Below are 22,304 nucleotides of genomic sequence, written 5' to 3' on the forward strand. Positions count from 1 at the left end.
TCATTTACTTTGTGTATAAAAATCGATCACTGGAATCCCCCTTTCAATGATACTCTATGGCCTCGAGCCAGTGTGTTGCCAGTGCGATATTCAATGTCATGTATTTGTAGTGTTATTTTATATTAAATTACTTTTTTGCGTCCTGCCTAAATATGTGTTGTAGTCAAGGCCATCATGTGCAGCTCATCTTATACAGGGGTCTACAGCAGGTCTTGTACTTAAACAGCTTTAAAGCTCAAATCCCCTTTACAAACAAGGAATACAGCTTGGACTGTTCCACTTCCTTTTGGGGGAACAGTGTCTCGATAAAACGTTATTAACACGTGATATTAGTGGTATACCGACAACCTTTAAGGATCGTATAATGTATTTAAATTTTTATGAACAATATTTTGTGTAAATTTGTGTAAAACCGGAATGTGATTGTTTAAATATTTTTACTCATTTTTAACAAAACCCTATTTAGGAGTTGGTATCTTCCACTCGCCAGCTGATCGGCCTCGACTCCCGGTGCGGTCCGTCGGACTGTACGCGGCCGTTAATTTCTTGAATTTTGTCTAAATTACTTCGAATTTATAGTAGCGGCTGCTAGTGTCCGTATCTTTTAGTTCTTAAGCTGCATTTTCACCTCGGGGATTTCGTTGTAAAGCGTTTTTGATAAAACGTCGAGCCGAGGAATTCCCGCACAAGCACTAGGCCGTCATTGGATCCCCGGTGTTTCCTGCAGAAACCTGCCGCCTTCACATCGCAACCATGGGGGACACAGGAAGCGAGCGCAGCAAGCCGCCAAGTATTCCTCCCCGCTGCCCTTGTGGATTTTGGGGGTAAGATGATTCATTTTACACGTGAGTGTACCCGTGTGGCGAATTTGATGTGGATTAAGGCGATAAATGTGAATGAAATGTGGAGTGTTTGTTGTTCATTGTTGTAGGCCGATGGATGGGGGTGGGGAACAACCACTCCTGTTTTTCACATCTACAGCTGCTGTTTCTCCTCAAATACACGCATAAAACATACACTTCCATCAAACACGTATTACATATAAACAGAAAGGCTAATCAAAAGCAGATTTGGGCGAGCCAGTGGTTTTTAACGAGCCGTGTGAGCTGGACTGACAGATCACTTAGGATTTCTTACTGTCTTCTATCACAATCATTGGCTGTGTTTGAAAATCTTATCTGGACAACATATTTTGACATTATAGATTGTATAATGTTGCTGTTGTATTTAAAAAACCTGGTGAACATAGACGTTTGCAGAATTTTTGGGGCATCAAAGGGGGACATCATTTTTTGTTCTATTTCAAAACGTACATAGCCAGCATTATGATTACTAATTTGGCTGTATTCAGAACCTAGTGTGCTGCCTACCTAGAAAACATTTTGGTCATTATAAGTGGAACAATTTTGTGGACTGTATTTCAGAATATAGTAAGCAGCCTACATAGACAGCTTTTTAGGGCAACACAGGGGACATTGTGTTTGTGCTGTATTTCAAAACATTGTATGTTGGCTTTCCTAGACCAGGGGTTTGCAATCTTTTAGATGCTACGGCCCCTTAAATGTGATCATCTTTGTGTGTGGGACTCCCATCCTAAAATTTAAAAAGCAGCTCTATATTTCATGTAAAAGGTCCCAATTTAGGCCATACAGTGAAACTTATTAAAATAATACTGTACTGATAGATATAGTACCGTACATTTAAATCCATTAAATCCAATTATTTAAATCCATTTTTGTATTTTAATCAATTTATTAATTTTAAACATTTAGTTAGTCATTTAGATCTTGTTTTTATTGAAACCCCTGTCCTAGACAACATTTTAAACTTCTTTTTTTTCTTTTTTTCAAAACCTAGTTTGTTTTGTAGATGCTGGAATTTTAGGTGCTTACAACAGATTTTGGAATCATAGGGGACATAATTTGTGTGCTGTAGACCTATGTCAAAACCTAGTTAGTAGCCTACCTAGACAGCTGGTTGATCATTTGGTACACACCTGATGTCTTGAAATTTCTGTCTAGCTAGACACCTCCCTAGGTATTGAGACACAGCAAGTGTTTCAATATAGCCGAATCAAAGGATAATGATAGATCGACTTTTGCTTGAGTGACACACCAATCAGGGCTCTTCTTCAAGCATGTGTCAGGTTCAGGTGCAGGTGCAGTCATCTGACACTCCATGTTGTCTGTTCTCCACACAAATGCACCAGATCTGGGCAAGACCAGGAGAGACCTCTGACAGGTGATTTTTCAATGATCTTTTATTTGTTAGCTATTAAACAAACAAAACAAATAAAATAAAATAAAGGCTGGATAAATAGTTGGATGATAAGTAAAAATAAAAAGTGATGATTTGGATCAAATGCTGATGATACACCAGTAATTACATGTTTCATGGCTTATGTGCCAGTTGATTTAATCACATAGAGCCCCTCTCACATTACTCGTTGACTAAGCTGTTATAAAATAGGCTCAATCTGCTGTTTTGTGTAAATTAAACTGTAAATACAAGGCTTAATGCTAAGTGGTTTCAATTTGTACTTGCCTTGCCAAAGTTTTCACTAGCCCCACCCCAAAAAAGTGATAAATTAAAGTAGTTATTATTTCCATATAACCTTGTATTGTAATAAAAATGTTATGACACCAAAATGTATAGCTGCAGGTAAATTAGGCTGCTGTCACTATAAGATCTAGCTAATGCAATGATTCGATGTTCATCATGTTAAAAAAAAAAACACCGTAACGGAGATTCAATCACAAATTTATTAACAGTCTGACAGTCATAAACAGGACTCAGGCCTGTCTGAAATTTTTTTTTTTACTTAATGTTTTAAACAGCAGGTTATCAATTTAATCTATATAAAGTGCCACTAAGCTACATGGAAAAAAACTGCATCGGAACAGCACGGCACAAACAATAACGTGACGGCTTAAACAGCAGGAGTAAGGCCTATAGCCTAGCCTCATTTCTTATTTCAATTCATTTCTTATGAATGGATGAATCTCCCCGCGGTGGAGAACACGCGCTCAGTGCGCGCACACGTGCCTGGCACACACAGATTTGCGCGTCAATGTTGAGAGAAGTGGTGTACGGTGTAGCTGTAGAACCCAAAATATTTCCAGACTCGACTTTTTAGATGAGTTGAGGTCGTAATTCTCCGCTCGGGCTGTCGTTCTGTGCGTTATCTTTCATTTTCAAAACAGGGAGGCTATTATTCGCTTGATTTGGTCATGGGCTTACGCTACAATACGTTTAGAGTAGGGATGCACCGATACCACTTTTTCCGCTTCGATACCAAAAATTCTGAGTATCGACCGATATCGATGCCGATCCGATACCAACACAGTTTTTTTTTAAATTAAGTAGAATTTATATAACTCGGTGTGTTGAACTGATAATCACTCTTTTGTGTGTTAAACACAATCTACTTAATACAGACAACTTCATTATAAAGAAAAACAAATCCAAAAAATATATGATCATAATCTATGAAAAAAATGCTTTTATAAACTAGATTAGTGGAAAATTCAGCAGTAAAATTTAGTCTAGAAAAATCATAAGTCCACAATAATTGTATAAAATCTGAACATCTAGTGAAAAATACAAATAAGAGACAATAAGTGTAACACCTAATCTGGTAAAACGTTACACATTGCTCTTTGTATTGTAAAATACATTCATGAAAAACAAGTTGTTAAAAATCATAAAGATACATTATTTTATATATAGCTATAGGCTACTATACAATTGTAACATGTTTTAAATGTATAGCACAGCTGTTTAATGAGGCAGAAACATATGATAGATAGGAAAGAACAAGAAAGCCCATTAAAAATCTTTCATTGCGTCACTGTATTATTATGAAAGGCTGCAATATAGTGCGGCACAAAGCGCTTATGCGCATACCGAGCGCAAAATGATGCGCTTGAAGCAACGCGGAGACGCAGCGCGTCGAGTCCGTATTGAAAAGTTCAAAGCACAAACGAAAGACATATTGATGCGTAGTGTATTATACTGTATCTATCTATGCAATAGTTTATTGAGCCTTTCTTTTAACAGTTTTAAATTTTAGTTACTACTAACTTTTAGTTAGTTACTGTGCGCGTGAAGAACAATTATAGTGGACTCTACTCTAGTGTTGTGATCTAACAGACACCCGGTAGAAACATGATTAAGTTACAGCAATAAAGTCCAACAAGATAGTTGTTTTATGCGAAACCATAGAGCTTTATCTACAGATCAAGTATAATAATAGTAACATTGAATCATCTTGGAGAGGGTTTCATCATGTTGACTGTCGTAACCGAACGCGACGCTGAATACTGAGTGAAGAATGACTGACAGCCGCAGCGGAGAGAAAAGTTTACGTGATCTTGAATTTAATGACTTAAATGTTCATTTCTATCTCAAATTATACTATAATGGCTTCAGAACACTTGTAATATAGTGCACGAAAACTTTATGGTGCTTTATAATGTTGTTGGTGCTTTTGTGGGGCTTAACAATAACACAGAATAGTATACGCACAATATCGGATTTGAGTGCACTCGCCAAGACTGGCATATTTGTGCGTTTTTGACCGTTCAACCGTGGACAGCCTCCTAATACTTCATAATAAAGCTGCCTGATTCTGGATAAATTAAGAATCACAATTTTGTTTTTAAAATAGAGGCCAGTCAATTCAATCAATTTTAATACAAATTTGAATGAATGATTCAATGACTCGCTTATAAAGACTTTACTTGTTTCATTACTGGATAATTCTGCATTTTTTAACAAATCTCTTGAATTAATGATTCAATGACAAATAAAAATAAATATTTTTATCAATCGGTTATGTCGCCACCTAATGGTGTAAAGATGTAATTGATACAATCTTTATTTGAATCGTTAAGTTACTTTCAAAAAGGGATTTAATCGATTTTGATCACAACTGTAGATATCGTTGTTTATCATCGAACTGTTTCATATCTATGACAATGACTTTCTTTGGGTCCGGGTCTGCGACAGTGCATGTTCTTCTGTGATCTTACTTGTCAAAACTTTAATAGACAGCCAAATCATTGTGTGGGTGTTTGCATCAAGTAGGGCTGTCGTGACAACTGCAGTATTGTAATACCGCACTATTGACAAGCCTACCACAGTGTTCACTTTTTGTTTTCCACGAGGTTATGGCCTTCTTGTTTTACAATTCATCACTGTCTATTGAAAGTTAAATAAATTAATAATGAATACAAGAGTGTTGCGAGTGTCATTTCCCCTCCAACTGTTTGTATCCGGTGTTTTGTTGATTTTGAATAAAGCTAAAACAATAGCATGCGCTCTCGTCCCAAAACTTAATATAACGTTGCCAGTTTGGGAACATTTCGGCTTTCAACCGAATGAAAAGGACGAGCCAGCAAAATTAGATATCCATATGCACGGTTTGCGGCAAATGGTCCCTGTGAGACGCGGCAACACATCGAATTTGAGGTCTCATCTCGCTAACTGTCATCCAGCCATCGAAGCGCAGCTGCACCCACATGCATCAAGTCGCGGAGTAACCTCAGAAAGGACAGCTGAGGCCGACAGTTAAGAGTAGCTGAAGCCTTTGCAAAATGTTTCAAATGCAGCCGTGAAAGTAAAAGGTAACAAGGTAAATGCTTTACAGCCGCTGTGACGCAGTATCTACTTGAGATGGTTCCATTCAACACAGTGGAGAAACTTGCATTCAAGATAATGCGTAAAAGATTTGACAAGCAGTACAAGTTGTTGGCAAAAACCTACTTTTCAGGGGCTGCTATGATGAAAATGAAAAACGCAGTAAAACAGCGAGCTTATGAATGTCGACTACTTCTCTGCCACAACTGATATGTGGTCAGGTGTCAATATGACTCCTTATATGATTTTAACGGTTCATTGTCTGAGCTTGGACTGGACTTCTGAAATCACGTTGTCTCGAAACATTGTTTATGAACCGGCTGCCTCAAACACTTGAGGCAAAGGCCTGTTTTTTAGATCCTAGATATAAGGGGATCATATCAATGACAAAGATACAAAATCCGGACTCATCAAAGAGATTCTGGGAGTAGAGGACGAAGGGAGCGCTGCCAATACATCAGTGGTTGGAGACGAAGGGCAAGCAAAGCAAAGAAATAGAAAGTTGGAGACCTGCTTAAATCACGGACAAACCTAAGAGAGCTCGAGCAGATAACAAGCTCACACTACCTACAGGAGGAGCCCATAGACTCCAACGCAAATCCACTGTCCTGGTGATGCTGTTTAGTCTTGTGTACACAGTACACATTCGAAGCTTGCCACTTCTTAGACTTACACAGCAAGTACAGAATTGAGTTCTCTTTTACGTCTTCTTCCGTTTCAATATTGAAATTGGCAAGGCTTAAAAACACTTGCAAATGATAAACTCTTGTGACGGTGCAGCACTGGCCCGATTGGGCAAGTCAACTGTCCTGAGCTTCTTTTCGGTCGGGCGGTCTTTATTATCGAGCCCTGTTCTGGAATGAAGTCGGGGTGTAATTTAAATTCTGTGTGAGTGTGTTGTGGTGGATAAACATATGGTGAATTATCTACAAATTGGTCTTTTCGTCATCTTTATCACTTTAGTCATTTTCTCCTCTCTGCTTTAAATTTGTCATATTTGTGCAGCTGAAAGACTCATAAATAGATTGTAGCTGTGGTTTATTTTGGACTCTTTATTCAAGTGGCACAGTTGCTGTCATTGAAAATGCACATTAGACATGAAACTAGACGTGAAAATAGCACATCATATCTGGCCTTTATAAGGCAATAAACTTAATTCAAAAATGTCACAGACTCTTGAAGGCTGTCTGTACATCCCACATCTTTAAGCCACAGCCCATTTCTATTATAATATTCTTGACTCTATATTGTTGTATTGGTGCATAATATAAATGACAATAAGTAAACATGATTCTTGTGATTATTTAGTGTTAAACTGAAACTTTTTTTTTTGTCTGACTCTGATTGTAGTTTTAATGGATTAATGTGGACCAAATTATAGTAACTGATGGCTTGCAATGTCACTAACGACAGTGACAGATTTTGATGGAAAACATTCATGTGAAACACATGATTGTTTTCCATCAAAATCTGAAATGAAGCATTTGTTTGTTATACCTAGCATGCATTAAACTATGCATGCTTGTACGGTAGTTATTTTGATTGAGCAGAACATAAATCCTAGTAAACCGATACTTGAGGAAAAGGTTTCGGCTAACCTGTTTCATGTGTAATAGCAGTATCAAAATGCGAGTGGTTCTTCCCTCAACCTGCCTAACTGGTGTTGAATGACACAAGCATACGCAGCTCTGTTTTGATAACCAGTCACCTACATCTTTACTAACATGTCAAGATTAGAACAACGGCTGGGAAGTATCTGATGGAAAGTCATGCGAGTAAACTCGGCCTGTGTGTAGTGCAGGTGGTTATCTGAAAATGTGGTTAACTATTATACAGAGTACAAGCAAGGATAATAGTTATGAAGTTATACTGGTGCAGCAGTTGCTTGCTAGTGCCACGTTGATTGGTAATGTTTTAGTTTGATCAAAACTTCATCTTTTGCAATGAAAAAAATGTGTATATTAGATAACTATGCCTATGTGTTAATGCCTATTTTTGGATAATCTAGTGAATTAAAAACTTAATATCACTTGACTTTTAAGCTTTATGGATGCAAACCAAAATATCAGATTATTCACAATAAATAAGTGGTTTAAAGATATAGCAAAATTGCTACTAGCTGTCACATTTCTACTGTTGCACGTTATAAACCGTCCTAATTGTATGATGTTTGCTCTGTTTCTAAAGACATTTCTCTGTTTGAGTAATAGAGGGCGCTGCAGTTCAGAGGGGCTGAAGTGTGAAGGGCAGCTGTGGCATTTAATTTTTCATTCGATTTCCATACTTTCATCTGGCATCTTACATTTGAACACCTGTTAGCATGTCAGCCTTCTCATTTTCAAGCATGCATTATCTTTTGGGTGCTGGTGCGGGTTGGGAATGAGTGTGGATGGTGAGATCATCTGTTGTGTTGAGATGCACCGTCCCCTGAGATTCCCACAGAATACTCTCATTATTGCCAAAGAAAACCTTCACCATTTCAGTGTTGCTTTTATTGCCTCTAAGGTAGGTGCTGTAAAATCCACTGTAGATGTTGACTTTACACACATAGTGATTTGTTTATTTCTGTGTGTGTTCAATTATTATTATTATTAGGGCTTCACATGTTGGTGATGAGCAGCTCTGTTTCTGACGTGTCCTGTTTGAGTGAAACAGCTTTTGCTTAAATACAAATGGAATTGTTAGTCAGACAGATAAGAGACTCTTGTTTTCAGTTGGTCTTTCAAACACTGTTTAGTCAATTTAATCGATTAATATTTGGGGTTTTAAGTTTCTAACGCCAAATATGAGCAATCCAATTCATGCTTGCCCTTGAAACACTATTTGTTGAATGTGATGAGAAAATACTAGGTACGATGAAATAATACAAAGACTATAAAGCTAGTAATTTTAGTGAATCAGTCAAAATGACTCCAGAGAAAAATTGGTTTGAATTGCTTTTGAAAGAAACTCAGATTTTGCGGAGAGTTTGCAGAAAATTGCTTAATCTTTTAAAGATACACATTTGCTGCTTTTGAAACAAGTTTAATTTTAATTAAGTTAGATCCAGTTATTGGCAGGTGGGTTCATTATGTAGGAAGCGCTGCATCAATCACATCTACAAATTAGATTCAGTGTTATTGTGGTTATTTAGTAAGATGGCTTGATTAATGTTGTGATGCGATTTGTGTTCCTCAGGTTGTTGAATGTGTCGCGCACACAATGTCTCTTCAGAAGGTGGGCTGAGGTGTGTGTGTGTGCTGGAGTCTTGATTGGGCTGTTGCCTCTTTTCATAAGCAGTAATTGCAGATGACATTTAACAGGAGATGTCAGATTAATCCAGAGAGAGGCCAGCTTGATTAGCTTGGAATCATGTGACCGAGGAAGACCATGCACATACTCGCGCGCACACACACATAAACTCACCGTTGCATTCTCTGAAAATATTTAAAAGTTTATCTGCTGCACAGTGAAATGCTGTATATATTTTTTTCCAACTAGGGCTGCAACAAGTGATTATTTGATAATTGATTCATCTAGCAGTTATTAGAACGATTCATCGACTAGTCGTCGATTATTTCACAGATTAATCGACTAATAGTTGATTATTATCCCAAATAATCGATAAGATTTGATTGATTATTCAGCTTTTGCAAATAGTTACAATATTGAGTTAAACCTAAATTAATTAAATAAAACAAGAAAACTGCTTTTGAAAATGTATCGTTAGTTAACTTTAAACCTTCAGGTTTTCTGTCATCCTCAGAAGTCATCAATAGGCAAACTTTTACAATGACTGGTACTGTTTTTATTAGGGTTGGGCATTGACATAAGTTTCAGATTAGATTTCTGCTCATAAGCTTGCGATTCGATTCCGATTTAGTAGGGCTGCACAATTAATCGAATTTGTAATTGCGATTACGATTATAGATGCCACGATTACGTAATCGTTCAAAGCCGCGATTACAAAAGAAAATCCACTCTGCGTGTGTGTGTTATTTAGAGCATAATTATGTTATAAGAGGCGAATCACGTCTACTTCAGAAAACCCAGCACAATATGACATACCAGGCAGTGACGTAAGTGTACGCTGAAATAAAAAGACTTTCACCTCAGAAAAACGGACTTTACTGTCCGGTCAGCCGTTATACTGTGCTCGTAGCGCGCACTCTTCAATTGCACGCACAAATGCGGCGGCGCGCGCTGTGTATCGCTTCACTGTATAAAGTTCAAAAGAAACTACGAGCATGCAACGTCGTTACAATGTAAATTAGTATGTCACGAAATAAAAGTAAAATACCAATAAATCACGTGTTAGCTGAGAAGGATTTGCATGCAGGTATGATTTTCATTCTATTCACCAGGAGCTGTTTCATTAACAGTTCTTGTTAGTATTGTGTATTCACCATGGTAACTGTCGTTTCCATAACCCCAAAATACCACTTTATTTTCACTTTGTGTTATTTTTTATATTTTTTAATGACTTTTGTGGCTCATATCAACATTGTATTAACAAAAACTAGTTTGGGACTGCTTTTTAAGTGCTTTAGCATAGTCCTAATGTTTATCTATTAGTAGTCTTTACTATTAGTCATTCTTACAATTTATGTTAAGTAAAGGGGGACAGTACTTGTGTGTGTGTTAACAATATTTGTGTAAACATGTATTATAATACACCTATATATATTCAATGTAAATTGTAATAATCGTAATTAATAATCGCAATTACAATTTCAAGGGAATAATCTGCAATGATGATTTTTGTCATAATCGTGCAGCTGTACGATTTAGATTCAATTCGATTCAATATCGATTCATTTGGATATATATCAGGTTGAGTACATGTCAATTTTTCTCAGGAAACAAAATCGCTCAACTACTAAACTCAACAGGGAATCCAGTCAGCTGGTACATTACTATAATATTAAAGGTTAAAATAAAACAAAATATATTTGTTTACAATTTTATTTCAGTCATGACAAATCTCAGAAGGTTTGGCAATGTTTGTGGTAAAGGTGTAACGATACACAAAACTGACGGTTCTTCCCATGGTTTTGACGGTTTGGTTTAGAAAGCTAAAATTTCTTATTTTAGGTTTTTTTAAAACAGTGGTTTAATAAAAAAATGTGTCCGTCTTTAAATTAATTCAATTACTCTTAAACCTTCCCAAGGATTAAAAAAAAAAAGATCTGCTAATGCTGTAAACTAGGGAGCCCGCACATTGCTATAACGCACATTCAAGGTTAACAACAGAGCCTAGACTTTTAGCCTAAATTCAGATGCTATTTATTTTTTTTAGATATAATACTCAACACCCAACACATTGTATAAAAACATGTAAACTGAACATAAGGCAGTTTTTGCATTAACTTGTGTTTTTACTGTAATTCGTTATTGAAATATAATAATTTATATAGTTGCTGTCATTTTCATGAAAGATATCTTAAACATACATTAAATAATCAAGATATCATTAACAGGTTAAGTAAAATGTAGCCTAATATAGTGCATTTATTTAGTGCAAGAGTTAATTTGGATGACTTGCTGAGGTAAATATAATGCTATGTGAAAAACTAAGCTGTTTTATTGACGTCTTTCCGCTGCTGAAACACTGATTGAGTGATTTCACGAGGTATGATGCCTTTCAGTAAGTATACTGTATCTTTCAACGTACCTTAAGGTGTCGATTAATGTTAATTCTGTAACTGAGGAAGAGATGATCGCATTTACTCGCGCTCTGCGCTGCCACTGGAAATGAGGAGCTAGTACAGCGATCCATCACGCCACATCAAAGAGCGCCAAAACGGTCATTTATTGTTTGAATTTCGTGATCAAATAGACAGAATTTGAAAGATTACACCTTGCTTATTATCGAAAGTTACACATAAGACATGAGTTCCAGTGAGCCAGGGTAGCAGGGGTCGGGGCGTGTTCGGTACGCCATGAGAGAATTGCGATTCGTATCGGGGGTTGTATCGCTGTTTTTTGGTTCGGTTTGAATATCGTTACACCCAGTTTGTGGATATGACAGTGTTATTGTATTTGTTCTTAGCGAATAGATCTCCTATTCTGCAGCTGCTACTAACTGTTTGTAATTTTTTGTGTGGTTTATCAAACTGGTAACCTTGTTTGCAGTGTTTTACTGTAGCATAAGAAGTGTTATTTTAACATCAGTGTAAACCATAGGGTTTAGGCTTTCAGGTTTTTCTACATTAGGTTTACAACAGAAACTGAATAATCAAATGTAAAAATAAAACTTAGTTTTCACTTTATGAATTAAATATATACTGATTCTAGTTATTCAGCCAAGAACAGTGAGTGATTTTCTCTTTGTCTTTTGTGCATGACCCCAGTTATTGCTAGCTGTACCGATATGCATATAGGTTTTTGATATATTGTGCAGCCCTTATTCAGGCCGATTTGCGGATCAATTATAATAGGGAGGTACTGTAGCTTTGATCAGCCTATCATAGTGTTCAGGAGGCACTGTGTCCTGTGGATACACAGGTTTAACGGTTTCAGCTTATCTCAATGACAACCGTCATACGTTATTCAGTCAGGACTGTCAACACCTTTCCGACCTTTTTATTGCTCATACACACGCAGCTACCCCATCAGGGTGTACATGTGGTGATGTGCTCTTCTACACTCAAATGTGCTCATCTTCTTAATATGCATTATTCCTACCCACAATGCCCTGCTCTCTCTGCATGCTTCCTTCCGCCTCCTTGATTGGCTGCTGATTATGATTGCGCTTGATTGTGCCGAAGAAGGTCTGTTGATGTTGTTTTCACGCAGGGAGTGCAATGGATGTTTGTTGTGTTTGTGTAAATAAAGTGTTTGATATGTTACCGCCCTCAGCCTGCAGGTAAAGAACATTGAGGAGCTCTCCACTGAAGAGGTGTCTGAGGCTATGTCCACACTAGTGCGTTTACGTTTTAACACAGCGGTTTAAAATGAAAACGATCCTTGTCCTTACTGGCGTGTCCACTGCATATTCGAAAAGATCTCGGTCCACACTACACAACCGAAAACACGTCACATGACCATTCATGCACACCGGGCATGCGCGTACAAGTGTTAAACCGTTGCCGATTGCTCTAATAATAGCTAGCGTCTTGCGCATGTAGGCAGCTGCAGTATAATAAAACACTTTTTGAGTCCTTTTCAGTGAGTCAGATGAACTGGTTCACAAAGTCTCAGTGATTCATTAGCGAATATTTCTGAATTAAATTAATTCCTAAACATTTTTACCCAGTAATCATAAACAACTGGAAAGGTCACGCAGGAAATCCATTGAATAAAAGTGTGGTAACTTTTTTAATTTATATTTGTTTATTCATTATTTACTTGAATAATTTAGCTAAAAACTATTTAATTTTAATTATAAAAATTATTCAATATTTTAAAAATAGATTTACATGTACTTTTTTAAATTTAATTTATTAATGGATATTTTTAGGTTTGCAATAAAGAATGTTTGATTTTGCTGTGGTATTGAAATCTGTATCAAGAATCTTGAAATTTCGCTAGTGTTGGTTCCAACTACTTTTGGTGTTGTGATGGTCATTTCACAATAGAGTTGTGCTCTTCCTCTATACAGATATTTAAGAGAATATCTCTTTTGTCCTTTTCTCTCTCCAGGTCCAGCAAAACCATGAACCTTTGCTCCAAATGTTTTGCTGGTAAGTTACTTATAGTACGTGGTCTATATAATCATTATGTCTAATCTGTGTTTGAGAGACTCACATTCTCTCTGTTCTCTCCATCAGACATACAGAAGAAACAGCCAGACGAGGACTGCACTCCAGAGCCCGCCCCCAGCTCCAGCAATAGCCAATCAGCAGTCTTCTGTAATGAGACGAGCAGCAGCAGTAGCCAAACCCTGTCCTCCAAGCCAGCCAGCTCTGAGGAGCCCTCGACAGAAGCCACGCCTCTTCCTGCACAGGACGGTGAGGACACACTAATGTTTTCTGTCTTACCTGTAATAACTTGGATGATATTTCATCGCATCTAGTCTCTCATGTGCCTTAATAATTGTAATAATCCACAGCAGTCACAGAGAATGATAGGCTGCTGAATATTGTGGATGAAAAAGATTAACGGAGACATTTATAATGTTTGTTTTGGGAATGTGAAATCTGAGTTGAAGACAACCATAAAGTCTGAATCCTTAGAGATCATACTTGTGGTTCTCAAATGGTGGGTTTGCAGCAAAGAACACTACTAAATAGCAAAGCCAAAGTCATGTGTTTGATCCCCAGGGAATGCATGAACCGATAAATGCAATGCAAGTCACTTCGGATAAATGTATCTGCCAAATGCATAAATCTGAATCTTATATCACTCTGTCTCTCTCCCAGAAGTCTCCAGTACAGACACAGCTCGCGGCACGCTATCCACTCCTACAAAACGACCCTGCGACTCAGGTACACCTCACCACTGCCCTTTTGCTTCTGTGTGTGTCTGGCAGCTTTTAATAGTCTAGCCCATCACACCACTCTGGAACTGAGCTGTAAATGTACAGCAGGGTACAAATGTGGTTTGAAAGTCTCAAAGCAGCTGCTTGAATGTAATAATCAGTTGTTACGTATTGCACAAAACTTATCTTTATCTCCATTTTGTTGCAACATCTTTTTAGTAAACTGAATTTAAATATCCAATTATTAATATATTTTTTTTGTGAATCGATGTATATTTTCTCCCATCAGTTACCTACCTTACACAATCATTTCCACCTCTCTATCCACAAAAATGAAGAGTTTCAAAGCTCTGAAAGCACAGGAAGCTCTGGTTTAGTCTGACTAACCAAGGTCAGAGAGAGCTAAATCAATGGAGTTCAAGCTTTGGTCAAACCATACTTCTGTCTAGAATACTTGCAAACTTTCTGCCGACTCTGAAGTCCCTCCTTAGGGGCTCCATGAAATAACCGCTTCTTAGGGCTGGGTGGTATGAATGGTGAAATTTTAGCGACAATTTAAAGTGCCTGTTGATAGAGATTTTGGTATATAGTTTATATTCCTGTATGTAAATATTTGCGACTGATTAAAGTTATTGACTGTTTGAGCAACAAAGAAACATGCATAAATGAGACAAAGTGTGGGAAGTGATTGATATTAAAATATTTATTAAGCGCAATAAGCCATAAACAAAGAACTCTGTACTAACGCAGACTGACACAGAAATCCGCCTCTTTGAACAGCGTGTGATCACAAAATAAAATTGTCAAAATTCCAGCCTTCATATAAACACAGTTGGTTATGTCTTAAGTGAATGTAAACAGTTGGAAATCGGACGTGTCAGTATATTAGATCCACTCACTGCTCTTGACTGAATAGCTTTGACTGTAGCTTTAATAAGAAATGAGTATGTTAGTGATGACTGCAGTGTTTTATTTTATCTTATCTAATTCAATTTCTCTATTTTTCTTACTTGAATCCTACTATTAAATAGATTTACTGTACCTCAAAAACAGTTAAAACACTGTTTATTTCATTTTTATCTTACTGTATGTATATATTTCTTAAAAATGTGTCTTTTTGTTTCTTATTCTTAGTTATAATGAAGATTACATAAAATAACAAGAATAACTACCGTATTTTCCGCACTATAAGGCGCACCGGATTATAAGGCGCATAAGATACTGCAGTCAAACGTTGGACTGGGTTTGCGTTTTGCATCCACTAGATGTGCTAAATGTAATCTAGCGAGTGCGCGGCGTCGGAGGCGAGGCGTTTATTAGGAAGCGTGAGCGCGCTGGGGCGGGCACGTAACTTACATTCGCAGCCTGACTCATACGAGTATTCATGTGTGGCAGCTCGCTGACAGCAACAGCTGGCTGTTTTGAATGAGACGACCCGGTTACTGTGAATGGGGAACGCTTTATGAACATTCTGTGACGCGCGAACAGCGCCGGGGACAGTGTCTGTTCGTATGTCTGTTAGTAAGAGTGAGCGCTCGTGAGCGGGCACGTGACTTACACACATAACCTGATTTATACGAGGTTGAACTGGCCGTGTGACAGAGCGGGCATTAGATGGACATGAGCGCGAGTTCGCGGGCTAATTTAATAACGCGGAGCGTTATTAACCAATTGATCCAATTAACCAATTTATCCATATATAAGGCGCTCCGGATTATAAGGCGCACTGCCGTTTTTGAGAAAATTAAAGGCTTTTAAGTGCGCCTTATAGTGCGGAAAATACGGTATATATGTACTTATGTAACTATATGTTTTTGTGAAATATAATGACTTAAAATTTCTTGTGAAATACAAGTTCTCATAGATCACTGTGTGGCAAGACCTGACTAGCATTCAGAATACCATAGTAACAACCTAGCAACCTACATTCCTTAAACCTCAAATCTCTCTTTAAACTGCCCAAATATTCAAATGATGTCACCCTTGCTAGGTTGTTACTATGGTGTTCTGAATGGTTTAACCTTCAATCCATCATAAACCATGGCAACTACCTTTTCCCCCATTTAGTAATGAGATGCATGGTAAGTCGAACACTTGCTTCCCAACTGAAGCTCTTTGTGCTCTCCTGTGTGTTATATAGCACTGTTCAACACGCACCATGTAGTTCTGCAGTAGTGATGGAGTTGCAATTTAAAAGTTCTTGTTTGTGTGTTCAGCCTCAGGTTCAGAGAGCGAGTCGTCCCCGGAGAAGCGTGTTCGTGTGGGAGAGGCTTCATGTTCTGAAGATTCTCCACGAGTTCCCAAGCAGAAGAACCGTCGACGGTGCCATCGCTGCCAAATCAAACTGGAGCTCGTACAACAGGAGCTGGGGTCCTGTCGCTGTGGTTAGTATGGCCGCAATATGATCTGCGAGGCGATGTGACAAAACTATAACGCTTCCTGACTCACATGCGTCAAGTCTCGACAGCTTTGTTGATGATAACGAAAGTTTTCTAGTTTTGTCGCATCACGTTACTTGTTCTGACGGCATATATGATGGGTTTTCCAATTCTGTGTGGGCCTGTTCATTCCTCACCTGACTGTTTGCAATTTCAGCGAGAACTTTTAGATCCCTACAGAACTAAAGTATATTTAACCCCCCTCCGTCATTTAAATTTCAGATGCTAACTGTAGGTAAGGAAATAAAGTGAGCGTTTAAACATAATTGCGCAGCTAACATCAGTCCTCCAGGTGATGCGAGTTAATTTTTTTGTCGTGTTTTGTTAAGCTGAAGGTGGTATTGTAAGTCATCAGTTTAATGACAGTTCCCAGTGTTCTGCTAATACACTTATGGATCCGACTGTTCCCGTGACAGCTCGCATCGGAGTCATTATCCCGCCGGGATAATGTTTGGTTCAGGCAGGACTCCTGCAGTTGAAAAACTCTCGTGCATATTCTTTGTAGGGTTAGGAAACCTACGTGGATGCTTTTAAAATGTACAGCATGGTATAAGCGAGTAATCCCAGTCGATTTAAGTGTTTAAGTCCTGTGTTCGATTCAGACTGATTTGCTAATCTACTCGAATGATTCATTAAAATGAACCGCTTCATTTGAGCGAATCTTTCATGAATCGGGCAGCACATTATGCTGTGGGTTTATGGTTGCATGCAGTCAGTGAGAACAACCCTGTTTTTCTTTTTCGTCAAACAATTCAGAAGCTGACAACTCATCTAGAATATATATTCAGCGGCGTCACCCCTGAATAGCGCTACATGATGCACTGGTGTGTGTAGTGCCGTGCAGCTCTTCTGTGGCTGTCGTAATTGAAACATTGTAAGCTTTTTAATCATCTCTGACTCATTAAAAACACTATGTGTATTAATGAATAATAAATTAAACTCCTTAATGAGGCTCTGAAGACGGAATGGATCCTCTGTGTGCAGAGCTGGGTTTTATTTACTTGGAAATGATCTCAGATCACACTCTCTAAGAAGTCAAACTACATTTGGTCTATACATAGTTAGTGGTGTTTGCTAGCATAGATATCGCTCAGCTTGGTATTATGGATTTGAACTCTGCATGTGTGCTACGGTCATGAATTATACCTCAAGTTATGTGGCAGAACAGCTTAGCAAACACATAGCAACACCTTGGTGTCCACTAACCAAAGTATTTTATTTTACCTTATTGTTTTGCACTATTAATTTTAGACTACTACTTCTAATAATATTTATTATTTTATGATTATATTTTTTTAATGTGTTATTTTCTCTGATTAAGCTACTAAGTCATTATTATTAAGTCACTATTTCATTCTGCGTCCATCTTTGAAACTCCTCTCGGGCAGCTTCAGTATTTCAGTTGGCAAGTACAGCTCATATCACTTTGAATGGGGAAACATCAAATTCTCCAAAGCTGTTCACCAAGCTTACGATTAAATTTCATATTTGAAATCGCCACTGAAATCTATCAACTATCTCAAAAATGTTGTTTTTAAATGCTCAAAATCATGACATAAAACTGCATTTTTCAGGCTGGACCAGCCAATACGCATGTGCAGTCGTGAAACACGCATCTCAGAACACTCACTGCATTGACGCAATGACTTACCCAATCAACGATTGGCTCTTTTATTTAGAAGGCGGGACGTACTCCACCATATTGCACGTTGCACTTTCTCCCATTCTTAGTAATATGAGTGCACTGTCTTTCTATATCTGAAGTCTTTGGCTAAGCTGCAAGCAAACATGAATGCACCCCATTTGTTATGCCCCCCAAAAAAACGAATTAAAAGCTGAAATTTAATTTTTTTCCTCAGCATTATGGCGATGAATTTTGCAATTATCTGACATCACAATTTTACACTCCCTAGGAAGTCAGTCTACGATTGTCTTGTTTATACAGAAGTGGTGTTTACTAGCGTAGCTATTTCTCAGTTTGGTGTTAGGCATTTTAACCTAATCATAAACGATACTTCATTTTGTGCTAGATAACACTTTAGTAACCACATGGTACACACACATTTTCTTTTGTTTTATTATGCTTTCTTTTAATGGTTTTATTATTTGTTTGTTGGCACTATTAAATATATATATATATATTTTTTTTTTTTTTACTTTTTTTGTTTCATATTTTTTAGCTTTTAACAAAGCTTAGCTGCAAACAAATCTGAATGCACAATTTGTGTCAATAAACCAGATTGAAACTGCAATTGAATTTGGAGAGAAATTGTTAAAAAACAATCCCATAAAATTGCATTGAAGAAGAAACCTGAGCACAAGCTTTAGGATAGGCTAAGTTAACACTGCAGAAAACTGTACGAGTAAAACGTTGCTCTCTTTCTTATCCTCATCTGCATCCTCCATAATGCCTGCGCACAAACTCGCTGTCTTCCACGGCACATCCCCTTATAAAAGAACACTTAAACGTTGACTTCAGAAACCTCTGTGTTTACTTCTGTATGCCGTCTTTTATTTATTTTTTTGCGCATACAGTCAGTTCAGGCCCACAACCAGTTCATACTCAAATCTAATATTGTTCACATGAATAATGTGAACAGCCTAAAAAAGAAATCAGTTCCGAGCAATAAATCTAAATTGAGCGTGAACTTTTGCTTTATTTTATTATTATTTTACTTTTTTGTTTGTTTTGTTTGCACTATTTATTACATTTTTATTATTTTAGTTCATATTATTTACCTATTAGCACAGCTGAGCTTCAATCAAATCTCAATGCACAATTTTTGTCAAGCCAATTAAACAGTAAATTGAAAACTCCAAAAAAAAAAAGGGCGTAGGCTTTTATTTTTTACTTGCTCTAGTTTGCAACAACCCCCAGTGATGTATTGCATGGGCAAGCACCACTAAAATCGTTTTTGCTTAGAAATGATCTGAGATCAGTATAATCTCTCTGGAATTCATTTTAAAAGGCAGAAACTTCAGCAGGCTAACAGTGACTTAATTAGTGACTTTTTAGAGTCATTTGTGATGTGTGTGTGGCAAGATGTACCATTTAGCATGCTGTTAAAATCCATCAAATTAGTGTTACGTGCTGTTAGAACGCTTTTTAAAACCAACCTTGAGCAGGTTATACAACACTTTCATCTCATTGTGAGCACTCTCTCTCTCTCTCTCGTTCTCAGGTTATGTGTTCTGCATGTTGCACCGGTTGCCGGAGCAACACGACTGTATGTTTGACCATCTGGGCCGTGGCCGAGAGGAAGCTGTGCTGAAGATGGTTAAACTGGACCGCAAGGTGGGCCGAACCTGCCAGCGCATCGGAGAGGAGTGCTCTTGAACGCACACGCACGCACACACACACACACACGCACGCACACACACGCATCCACCGATCACTCACCTGTTAGTGGCATCTTTTTTCCTCCAACACATCTCAGAGGACTCCTCACCCCTGCTTGACCTCTGACCCCTCAGTAGCCTTGTGCTCATCACACACAGGCGACCCGCACAGCCTTAACGTTCTGTTTTCAGTCCCCTTCCACACCCAGTGCATATGCAGGTCAGTAGGTCAGACCAATTTGGGCTCCCAAGTGGCCTGTACTTTGGAGAACTGCTCTTGTCTCAGAGGCTGCGATCGACTCCAGGGGAAATGCATCGATCGATCGAGACCTCTGGGAACTACTTCTTCATCACACGGACAGACGCTGACCGAGGGAACGGGGGGTGACCTGGATCACACGAGTCACTCCGTCCCGGAAAAAAAAGCCCGGCTCTGCCGCGACTCGAGTTGATTCTCTCGGCCGATCCGCGTCAGAGCCGTGCCTTCTTTACTCGCGTACACTCACACTCACATATGCACTTACACCGTTCGGTGCAATCAAAACGGTACCCTTCGGTTTGGGTTCAGTTGGGAAAGGGCCGCCCACAGCTCATCTGAGAACTGTAGTTCGTTCAGGTCTGAATAAACACACTCTGTAACCTTGTACAACTCCCATCAGCCCTTGCATCATACACTCTGCCTCTTTAAAAGCAGCTGAAGATCTCAGTGGCTTTTTTTTTTTTTGCCCTTGTTTCTCGCTTTCTCTCTCTTTCCTCCATCATTCTCACTAGCTTCCTGTTCTTTCTCCTGCCTGCTCATGCTAACCTTTCTTTCTGTATTCTCTTGATTCTTTCTCTCTCTTTTGCTTTCTTTCCTTCCCTCATATACATGGCATTATGGAGGGATGTGTTCAACTCTGGTGGGAACAAGGAAGGCGGAGTCTCAATTTACTGGCGCTTTTGTTTTATTTGATTTTTTTTTTAATTATTATTACTTTGACTGGTTTTCTGTTGATGTCGACATGGACAACTGAAGATAAGAGATGAATTTTGTGTATCTTAAGAAAAATCCTTATTTAACCTCCTTTGTGTTTCTGGTTAACTCTCACCCTAAGCATAGAGCTGCTTTACTTTGCCCTTTTTAGGTTAACATTTAAAAAAGCATACAAAAAGCGAAGATATGGATAAGATAAAACTCTGTAGCCTTTCTTTTGTTTTCTTGTTTTCCTTTTTTTTCTCTTTCCTCTTTTGCTGAAAAAGAATAAAACTGGATTAGAGGATGTGTGGCATGCTTTTCTTTTTTACTACATCAAGAGTGATTTTCATTTAAATAGAGTTTGTGCAAAAACACGTTGACTTAAACAGCTGAACAGTGAAATAAGTAATATATTTACTAAGTAAAAATAATATATTGAATAAGAAATATAGTAATATACTAACATTCAAAAGTTTGGGATCAATAAGATTTGTATGATTTTATAAAGATTAAGTGTTTTACTCTCATCAAGTTTGCATTTAGTTGATACAGTAAAAACGGTAATATTGTGAAATATTCGTTTAATATAACCGTTTTCTATTGTAATATATTTTAAAATGTATTTTATTCCTTTGATCAAACTGAATTTTCAGCATAAAGTGTCATAATTCTTCAGAAATCATTCTAATATGCTGATTTGCTGCTTAAACATTTCTCATTATCAATGTTGAAAATGGTAGTGCTGCTTCATATTTTAGTGGTAACATTGTACATTTTGTTAGTCACGTTTGAGCAATCTAATGTGTATTCATTTATTTAAGATCTTATACTGACCCCACACTTTTGAACATGGCCACTGGGCAAACCAACTTTCTTCAATAAAGATGTTAGCCATATTACATAATTTAAGTTGTATGTGTGCTGAAGACATTTTATGTGCAAGCGATACTAAAACATGAAATAACAGAGTTTAGTTATGTTGGTCCAGAGAGTAAACTGAGCTTAAATTGGAGCAAAGCCAACATTAATTCTCATATTTTTAATGTGGTTAAAAAGAAAAATTGTCAACCAGCATAAGCCAGATGTGAATTCCTTAGACAAATAGGTTAGCTGTAAAAGCTGGAAGCACAACCACAGGACTGACAGAAATTAGCAGGCTAGAGGAATGGCTTCATGAATTCCCCTGGATGGAATGAACACCTGTGACCCAGTTTCAACAAAACCTGCATCACGAGCCCCACGAATATGGGTCTGACGGCGGGCGTTCATAAACTGCTGGTGTTTGAGGTCAGTGCTGTGTAACCTGGGGTTGAGAAGCTCTGAACCTGGGTCCCTACGGTGGACTGATTGCTTCATGTCAAGCTGTGAACTCAACTGATAATGGCCGTGTCTGAAACCAAAGATGGCTGCCCTTCTGCCAAGTCAGCCAATGACTTGATGTTTTAGCATTTATTTCAGACAACCAACATTTATTGCCATTAGCTAAGTATGATGGCATGTAAAAGTTTACTTTTCATGAATATGGTACATT

The 22,304-nt window shown here is 37.9% G+C and overlaps 1 protein-coding gene across 6 annotated transcripts; it reads left to right on the forward strand.

Annotated features, from left to right (window-relative positions):
* Positions 1-243: 243 nt before the first annotated feature.
* Positions 244-21,077, forward strand: zfand3 (zinc finger, AN1-type domain 3). 6 transcript variants are annotated; one of them, XR_013190678.1, is made up of 7 exons: positions 463-824; positions 13,264-13,304; positions 13,392-13,571; positions 13,983-14,048; positions 16,258-16,425; positions 17,236-17,353; positions 19,662-19,796. XR_013190678.1 is itself a non-coding variant. In XM_077196882.1 (6 exons), the coding sequence occupies exons 1-6, from the start codon at positions 754-756 to the stop codon at positions 19,814-19,816; spliced, it is 681 nt and encodes a 226-aa protein (XP_077052997.1). In that variant the 5' UTR covers positions 244-753; the 3' UTR covers positions 19,817-21,077. The 6 variants fall into 6 exon arrangements, 5 of the variants coding, with proteins under 5 accessions (XP_077052997.1, XP_077053000.1, XP_077052999.1 ...); XM_077196882.1 differs by lacking the exon at positions 17,236-17,353 and having other exon boundaries at positions 244-824; positions 19,662-21,077; XM_077196885.1 differs by lacking the exon at positions 17,236-17,353 and having other exon boundaries at positions 460-824; positions 13,986-14,048; positions 16,264-16,425; positions 19,662-21,077.
* Positions 21,078-22,304: the final 1,227 nt, after the last annotated feature.

This window comes from Siphateles boraxobius, unplaced genomic scaffold (assembly GCF_051911475.1).
Source record: "Siphateles boraxobius isolate OS27281-9 unplaced genomic scaffold, OSU_SipBor_1 37, whole genome shotgun sequence".
Lineage (NCBI taxonomy): Eukaryota > Metazoa > Chordata > Actinopteri > Cypriniformes > Leuciscidae > Siphateles > Siphateles boraxobius.

What these genes read in the sequence shown, in the direction of transcription:
- zfand3 (XM_077196882.1), top strand. Translation starts at nt 754, where the DNA reads ATGGGGGACACAGGAAGCGAGCGCAGCAAGCCGCCAAGTATTCCTCCC. An exon ending in TGCCCTTGTGGATTTTGGGG is followed by an intron (nt 825 to 13,263) that starts GTAAGATGATTC and finishes TTCTCTCTCCAG; the next exon opens with GTCCAGCAAAACCATGAACC. An exon ending in GCCTCTTCCTGCACAGGACG is followed by an intron (nt 13,572 to 13,982) that starts GTGAGGACACAC and finishes TCTCTCTCCCAG; the next exon opens with AAGTCTCCAGTACAGACACA.